The following is an 8,716-nucleotide window of genomic DNA, read 5'->3' as shown; positions in this document are numbered from 1 at the left end:
CCAGCTCTGGATTTAAAAAGGGCAGTAATTGAGAGAGGGGTTTTCGAGAGATATCAGATACTAAAAAAATTTACAGTGAATATTTTTGACATTTTCAGTGGAAACACTTTGCTGTTCTGTAAATTTCTGCGCTGGACCCCAGTCGTTTGGGTCAGTGTTAATTCTAGAGCAGCAAAACATCACATCAAAATCAGCAAGGCAGTCTGTCCCAAAGTAGGAGTCACGCTGAGCGGCACTCTGTAAAGGTAGCCTTAATAATGGGGAATAAGTACTTACTGAAATGGTAAAAGGAAATGTTAATTTAACTATTAGATACATAATTATGTGAAGTGCTTGTTTCTGCAATTGCCACACTTCAGCCTGATGCAAACTCGCTTTCTGGCCTGTGCAATGGATTTAATTTCTTCCAATTTTTTTTCAACTATAAAGAGGTAAAACACAGGAGTTGCTGCTACAAAGATTATTTAGTTGTAATTTATAGAACTGTTTTATAAAGGTAAAAAATATCACGACACAAGGACTACAGGTGTGTTTCAGTAAATCAGCTGAGCTACTCCAGCAGCTCGCGGCTCCTGCACCCGCAAATCTTCCCCTCGCTGTCTCCTCCGAGGCCAGGCGAGTCCCTCACCTTGGTGCTGCTGTTCCTCTGCTGTTTCGCAGAGCTGCCTCAATTCACCAAACCCACTGAAGCCAAACCCGGCCCCTTCACCCCAGCTCAGACTTTTCTGCAGTTACTGAGCTCAGCGGACTCAGGGAAGGGACCCCAGTTGCCGAAGCTGCTGTCTGGGAGGGGACAGACCACGGCAGCTGGGCTGGGGAGCAGAGAGGGGGAGACGGGAAGACCAAATCACCTCTTCTGGCTTTACAACAGCTCAGATCAGCTGCACGCTGGTGTTTCCATGCAGATTCAGAATTTGCCGAATTACAACCAAACGAAGGGTTATGCACATAAAGAGTTGTAACTTTTGCCTGATTTAAAAAAAACCCAATAAAGTTAAGAAAACTCCAAGCCACCATATTGCAAGTTTGTTCCTGTTAAGGAGGAAAGTATATTGAAGCATTTCTGTATAAATAAGTATATCCCATTTTAGCATGGCAATGAGGAGATCAGGAATACCTGTTCTTTAACTACAACCACCTTTCTACTCTGAGGAAATTAAAAACCCACTGGGTACATCATTGCTACAGCTTTGCAACACATCCTGCCTTTGCAAAAATCACAAAATAACTCTACAAATGCTTCTTTAACACCTACATAATTTCAAAAAGGCCAAAGATTTTCAAATAATGACTGGCACTTCCATAAATAGTTAACGCTGTCTACAGAAGTTCTTTGACACAATAAAACCCTACTATGGAAACCTCTATTTTCTTATTATTACTGACTAAATAACTGACCCAACAACTTATGGATCTGCCCTCTGCTTTGCTGGTATTTTTCAGTTTATAAAGACCGAATGTAAAGGACACTCTACTTGTGGTAGCTGCACTCGGGGAGTGAGGCGGGTGAAAGCTGGTCTACAAAAGGAACGGGACAACACAAAGCAGCAGCTGGAGTGGGGGTTAGTGTCCAGCCGGAGCAGGGACCTGGTCCACAAGCCCTTCCGACAACACGAGCTGTGAAGCAGGACCGTGTGGTGGGGATGGAGGGGAAACTGTTCATCCTGGAAGTGAGCTGCTCTTAAGGGAGATTCAGCTAGATTACAAAATACCCTGATAGATCTGAGATCTGTAACGCCTGATCCTACCTGACAGAGGGATTAATGGAAGTTCACCAAGAACCAAACGGCTGGTTGAGGTTTCCTTCTGTGAAGTCACCACCCCTGTGAATTCTGCATAATCTCCTTCATCACCTCAAGCAGTCACTCAAAGCACAAGACCGCACCTGAAGGGCACTTTGTTTGGGTGCTAGGTTTGTTTTTTTAAAAACTTTTTATTTTAAAAAGCCCCATATGATTGTGCCGCCTTCTCGGGAGTGTGGCACTGTGAGGGAACGCAGGAGAGATGTTCTAGTTACCAAATCAACCTTTGCAGGAACAAATTACCATGTCTCTGTTCTGCTGCATGGCACAGTCTGATCCAACCCTTGCTAAAGATTAATACACCAATAAAACATATCAAAGAAGGAAGGAAAAAGCCCAGAGAAGTCCACCTGCAGCAGCAGGTCTGGACAACCCAGGTCAGGCTGCTGGCAGCTCTGCCACGGCTGCAGGGCAGAGCCCGGGTGATTTGGTTACCTGCACGTTCGACCAAGAGCCAACATGATGCGTTTAGAAACATAAATCCAAGAATAACTACAGTGGGGAACTTTAAGTTATTATAAAGTGAATGTATGGCAAGCACTACTCTACCGCGTGTACAATCCTCACGGAGAATCCCTCAAGAGCTGTACTTTTCTCCACATTTGCATATTTTCTTACTCTAGAGTTATGACTGCTAAGTGCAAAAAATCCAAAAGAGAAGGAAAAAAACCCAAAGTCACACTTAGAATTTTACAAGGGACTCACTGAAAATCCTACCTGATTTGCTCTTTCGAGGTCTGTCATGATCATCTCGATTTCATCAGCCCTGGGAGAACAGGAAAGCAGAAGAACTGTTAGCACATGAAGAAGGACAGCTCTAGGAGTTCTCGCTCAACACAGCGGCGATATCCACACCAACAACACCGAGCTTCAACGTTTTTTTAGAAGGGCGCAGTAAGACTCATCAGTTAGTCTTTTGACCTCCAAGGTTTCAGCTCTGCGGACTAGTTTGCAAGTCTTTGATTCCTTTCTCTGTTCCCTTTTTGCAGCAAAACGAGCGTATTGATACCTGAGCATATCCATCAGCTCTTTGAAGGTATGACTGCCCCCCTGCCTGCAGAGAGGCAGTGTCACCCCCCTGTATGTAAAGGTGCTACACAAGTGATCATCATGCAGAAGTCGAAGACAACTACTTGTATTTGTGTACGCAAAAGGAGTTTTGTGTTTCAGTGTGCCTAGAAGTTTAGTTCTAAATTTGGCTAAAAAAAAAAAAAATCATGAAGTCAAAGAGACTCAGAAATTCAGTTTTACATTATGCAGAAAAGAGTTTTTGACACAACTTTATCAAACTCTAAATTTAGAATCAGGCTCTTAATGCAGTTTACAAAACTGAATATTGAAATCTACACAAATAGTCAAGGAGAAACAGATCCTTCACACACATGTTCGGTGGCAGCTCCCAGCCGTGAGCCTCTAAAACCCCGTGAGCCTCTCAAACCCCGGCATTTCTGAGACCTCTCTCACAAACCCATCCAAACCTTAGGCAATCTTTTATCACTAACCTTAACCATGGGCAAGCATTTCACGCTCATGCTCTCACCTGCAGAAGGTACCCAGGAAAGGGCCTGCAGACCTAAAAGTATGTTCTGTCCCAGAGTCAGCAGGGATACTCCTTCTCCCCAAACGTTCTGCCTGTCGTCAGTCTCTGGGCCATATGGAAGCAATAAACACTATCCCCATCTCCTACCAACAGCAGCTCTGTCCAGCAAGTCCTTTTGCAATCTGCCAACACCCTAATGTCTGGGTTTTGGTTTTAATCTGTAGCAGATCATTATCAGGAAAAGCTGTGAATGCTGGAATTCCCTTCCCCTGCCTGCAGAAAAGTCGGGGTTTGTTTTGTTGCGGGTCCCACAGCAGATCCATTTGTCCGTGCAGGTGTTTGCTGGGAAAGATGGTTAATGGAAGTACATCGAGGTACTGGCACACTCGACACAGGATCATTACACTGAGTATTGACTCACTCTTCAGCAGCATTTTAGGTTTCTGTGGGCACACTTAGGGAAATGCAGTAAAATATCATAATAAGTAAATGTGTATGTATATAAATTAATGGAAAATTGTTTTTAATTACAGCCTTTAATGTTGTCGGGGCAACGTGAATTGCCTTTCGAAAAAACCTTTTGGACAATAATGGAAAACAGATTAACGTGTTTTCCTGGGCAGGAGAAGCTAATGTGCTCTTACACTGGAAAGAAATGCATACAACATTTTGTATTAATAATAAATAATAGGCATTAGTTACTGGATTGAACGATCGCTCCTTGGGCAAATAAGGACTCCAGGTGTGCAGGGAGTAGCAGAAGACTAACCTGGATGGGTTAACATGAGCCTACAATGACGCTTCCCATCTCTTTAGCCTCTCTAGTTGTGAATCATCTTTTGGTTTAGACTCCAGCCCCCAAATACTTGTTAACTCACTTATGGAAATTACAGTATTTCACATGGAAAATATGTCCCTAAGACGACACTGGTGACCCCATTATGTGTCTGTAATGGAGATACAAGGGAAGGGAGCATCCTCATGTACCAACAAAAAATGTTCCCCAGCATTTTACAAATATTTTTCGCCAGGATAGTTTAAGGATCCTCTTTATATAAGCTTATGCATTCAGGCTGAATTTATGTGTGAATGCCTCAGGTTATACGGAGCCAGTAAATGAAGTCTGGATTATGTCACATGCCTCCCAGATCAGAGCTGGGAACGTCCCAGCCCAACACGCCAGCTACAGCTTAAGTGAATCCAGTTTCCGCTCGCTCCTCTGTAGGGTCTGGAGAACAATGAAATCACTGCCCTTCCTCCCAAACAGGGGTGCCAGGAGTCAGGCAGAGCTCTGAAAAACTGCAGAACCCGAGAAGAGTAAAGGACTCAGAAGCCCGAAACCTCCAACCCAGGAGAGGAAGAGCAGCCTGCTTTGGGAGCTGAAGGGGTGCTCTCCAGTTCAGACAAGGGAACTGGTATCTCTGGAGAAAAGAAGATGACTGATGTAGAAGAGATGAGCGGGAAGGGGCAGAAGTGTGAGGGGGTCTGGACCCATCAAAGGACTCTCAGCAGCTCTAGAGGTCACAGAGCTGAGGGAGCCGAGGGCAGGGGAACAGATGGAGACAGCAGAGCGAGAGAAGGAACAGAGGGATGCCCAATGCCAACGGACCAAGGGGAGGTGGGAGAAAAGCAGCAAAGCAGAGGAGCACTCTGGCCGGCAAAAAGGTGCGTGGCTGCCAGTGACACAGGCTGAAGCATAGGACAGTGCCTGCCAAACGAGGAGGAAGGGCTCAGGACAATCCTGTATTCACAGTGGACAGAAGCATGCATACGGTATGTGTAGCCATTCCGACTGGGGTCAGGATTTAAGAGCTCTATTATGGCACCGCAATATGCAGCCAATTACAAAAAAAAGCAACCGAGGATATGGAATGCCATAAAAATGACATTTCTGCCCTTCAGCGCACACAGATAATTCTGACTGAATCCAGCAGAAGTGTCAAACTGTAGCCAAGGGCAAAATTGTCCCGTTGTCCTTGTATCCAGACACACCAGCTGACTGATCCTGAACTCCCCTCTCCCTCACCCATTTTCTCTACCTGTCTTTTCGGCACACGATCCATCTCCACACGCCTAATAAAAGGACGCAATGTCTCCAAAAAAGTTCATGTAAAGCATCTCCAGCCTAGCAGTCTGCACACCGATGGACATTAATGCTCCAACATAAATGTTATCTTTAAGTAAAGTGATGAGTTAAGTTACTCTGTATTCTTCCCTAGGACAAGTGTCAACAGCATCCAGAAGAACCTTCAAAAGGAACTCGGTGTTTTCATTTTAAAAGCCCAACTACCACATCAGTAGCAGCACTCAGCAGCCTAAAATCACTTATTTGAGCAACTCTCTAATAGCTACATTCACTGTTTGCTCAGCAGAAGTATTTATTATAAAATGAATTACAGTTCTCACACCTTTTATGCACTCACAAACAACTCGCATTGATTTGTTGTTTACAAAGCATCGTGTCTAATTCAAACCTGTGAGGTACGAGGAAACTCCACTCTGGCTCGTGGCGGTAGTCCCGCACAGGTAATTTTGGATGTATTCACCATCCGCTGCACTGGCTCATTTTCAGCCCTTCCTATTTCAATATTTCTCTTTATGGCAATGGAACCACCTGACAGGCAAAACGCCATCCAGCTCGAGGCGGCTGGCATCTTGTTCTGCAAGTTTTCACTGAAAATCTGGTGGGAACCCTGAATGGCCAAGTTCACTGACCCTGAATTGCTGACCAAAATCATTCCCTGTGAACTCAACTCACTTAGGGAGAGACACAGATCTGATAGTTTTACTGTTAACCGTCCTTGCTCCTGAAGCCACATACGACTTGGCCTCTTGTGAGCGTCTGGATTCCTCCACCACCCCAAGTGCTGAAGGCAAGGAGAAAAACCCCAAAGTTGTCTTTCTTTGCAGAGATCCAGAGGAGCAGGTAATTAGTAATTAGTGCTAAATCGTGCTGCTATTTGCAGTGTTTTACAGCAGATTTCTGCATTGCAACTCTACATTATTCACCGTTTGTCAAGGGTGGTACTTAATATTGAAACAGACTGTGAGAAAGAGAGTGGGTAAAAAAGCTGTTTTCAGGAACAAATATTATCTACCCTGTGTGTTCTCATTCCACTGACAGTATTATCATTCACCTGATCTAACTCCTTATCATCTCTGCGTCAGAGGAGAAAGAATCATGTAAGAGGGCAGTTCTTCAGCCTGTATTGCAGACAGTTTGCTCTAAGTTTCAACACTTCCAGGCTAAGGAATTTGGGAAATAAAATTTTAAGCCCAGGCATTCGGAGCTACAGAATAAGCATCGCCAAGTAAAAATCCGAACTGTTGACACAGCATGGCCATGAAATATTCTATTATTTCTTCTCTTAGTGTTGTGTTTGAAGTGAAAAACAAAACGCATTAAAAGCTATAGATTTTATAAGGTATAAGCTTTTACCAGTCATGGAAGAGCCCTCAAAGCTAATATGACATCTATAAAAAAACAGCTTTAGCAGTTTAAAAACACCCCCCAAACACCTGACTTTTCAATTCAATTGCTTATGGGAAATAAAAGCTGCAGGAAGGCTCAATTTCCTTTGTAAGATAAGCGATGAGGTTTGAACAGCATAACAAGCAAATTCAAGAATTGGGAACACGGAAGAAGCTCAGTTCTTTTTCTAAATAAAATTAAATCAGACGAACCCCCTGACCACCAGGAAGTTATTCACTCGTGAGCAAGAAGAATCTGGACGTTACGATTAAAATCCGGTTGATCCAACGCCTTCACTTAGATACTAGCTCAAAGAGGCAGAAACAATTCCTTTTTTATTAACGTGACAAGTGAATGGCTTGCCAAATGTGGTGGCTACAGCCCCTTAAACATTCGAACTTACTGAACCTTGAAGGGAACTGCTGTTGGATTCTTTATACATGGAAGAACTGAAAAATACAGATGACATTTTGGAAATTGCAGTCAGTGGCGTCGCCAAGAAGCTTCATGAGCAGGGCAGATTCATGGTTTGGTCTGGCAAAATACAAACAACATTTTTTTCCCACACACTTGTTTTCTTTAAAAACACGTATGAGTTTACTGGTCAGAGAAAATGTATATGGAGCCACTGGGGCTTGTTAAAATGTCCTAATTACTAAAACGTTTACACAGGCAATTTCAAACTAAAAGCACACATTATCGCCTAATGTGTATTTATGTTTAATTAAGAAACAAAGAAAAATCCTCCTTGTAATGTGTATCCAGGATGGTCACAGAACAGATTTTGCCCAAATTAGGTATATATCATAGCCTCTTAAATCAGAGGCAGTGCCAACGAGTATTTTTTGCTGGCACAAGACAAAATGTGAAGAGTTATCTGGGACATTCGGGAGCGGGGGAAAAGAAGGAGAAAGGCCAGAGCATTAAAAACCAAACCAAAACAAAAACCCAAGGCAGTGCACTGAATTTCTTCAAGTTTCAATCAAACTTTTATCAGGACAGATTCCCAGGTTTAGGAATTCATTTTGGATCAGTAAACCACAGAATGGCCTGCAGCCCAATGATCATGGCGTTCACTCAGGGCATGACAGAACTCCAGCATCTGAACATTCAATTCTAGTTTTTCTTTAAGCAGAAAAGAAGGATGACTGATTTCCTACCCAAATTCACTCTCTAGGCTCTGCTGGAAGAGGCCCTCAGCTAAGCCCTGCACCTCAGTGACGGACCATATCACGGCACTGCTGGCCTGATGAAGCTCTAGGGAAGAGAGTCAAACACTTTCTTTGAAGCTCTCAGAAAGTTTCTGATAGAAGGTAATGTTTCAAAACCCCACCAGTTCTACTTTTCTCCCACCTTTTGGGTATCACTGTACACATAGTTTAGCATTTTTTGAATTCATAATGATGCCAATCCAGCAAACATCAGTATGAGATAAACCCACGCTTCCTGCTAATACAACCTCCAAAAGAAACAGACACAGGGGTTGTACGAAGGAAAAAAAACCACATTATTTCAGCATAACCAGCGTGGCACATCCAAGGGTAAGAACTCACACACTTTTTACTATGAAGTTCTCAAATCTACTTTTCAAATTGCAAGAGCTATAGGTTAATATTTTCTTTCACAGCAACCCGCTAAGGATCTTCAGATCAGATAATCCCTTTTCCACTGTCATATAAATCCGGGCCTCTTGTAAAAGAATTCCTCTGTTCAGGGATTCATAAATCCACCAACTTTAGTAATGAATTGGGTGTTTCCTTTCCTAGGAACTCAATTGAAGAAAAAAATCCTCTCTCTGCTAAGCAGTGAAACACTGAAGGCTTTAAATTGAGAGATCAAAGAAATGCTGGTTTCAGGTGCTCAGCATTACACAACCCACCATCTGGTGGATCTGGGGAACGG

The 8,716-nt window shown here is 43.3% G+C and overlaps 1 protein-coding gene across 1 annotated transcript in view; it reads right to left on the bottom strand.

Moving 5' to 3' along the window:
* Positions 1-8,716, bottom strand: part of CUX1 (cut-like homeobox 1) — a gene marked incomplete at both ends in the record, with an annotated part of 72,020 nt that overhangs the window by 30,806 nt on the left and 32,498 nt on the right. The window contains one exon of the mRNA XM_010131785.1: positions 2,520-2,568. Coding sequence (XP_010130087.1) covers positions 2,520-2,568 — 49 coding nt within the window. The remainder of the gene's footprint in view (positions 1-2,519; positions 2,569-8,716) is intronic.

This window comes from Buceros rhinoceros, unplaced genomic scaffold (genome assembly GCF_000710305.1).
Source record: "Buceros rhinoceros silvestris isolate BGI_N320 unplaced genomic scaffold, ASM71030v1 scaffold32082, whole genome shotgun sequence".
Lineage (NCBI taxonomy): Eukaryota > Metazoa > Chordata > Aves > Bucerotiformes > Bucerotidae > Buceros > Buceros rhinoceros.
Note: the sequence above shows the minus strand (reverse complement) of the source record. Positions and strands in the feature narration are given on the sequence as shown.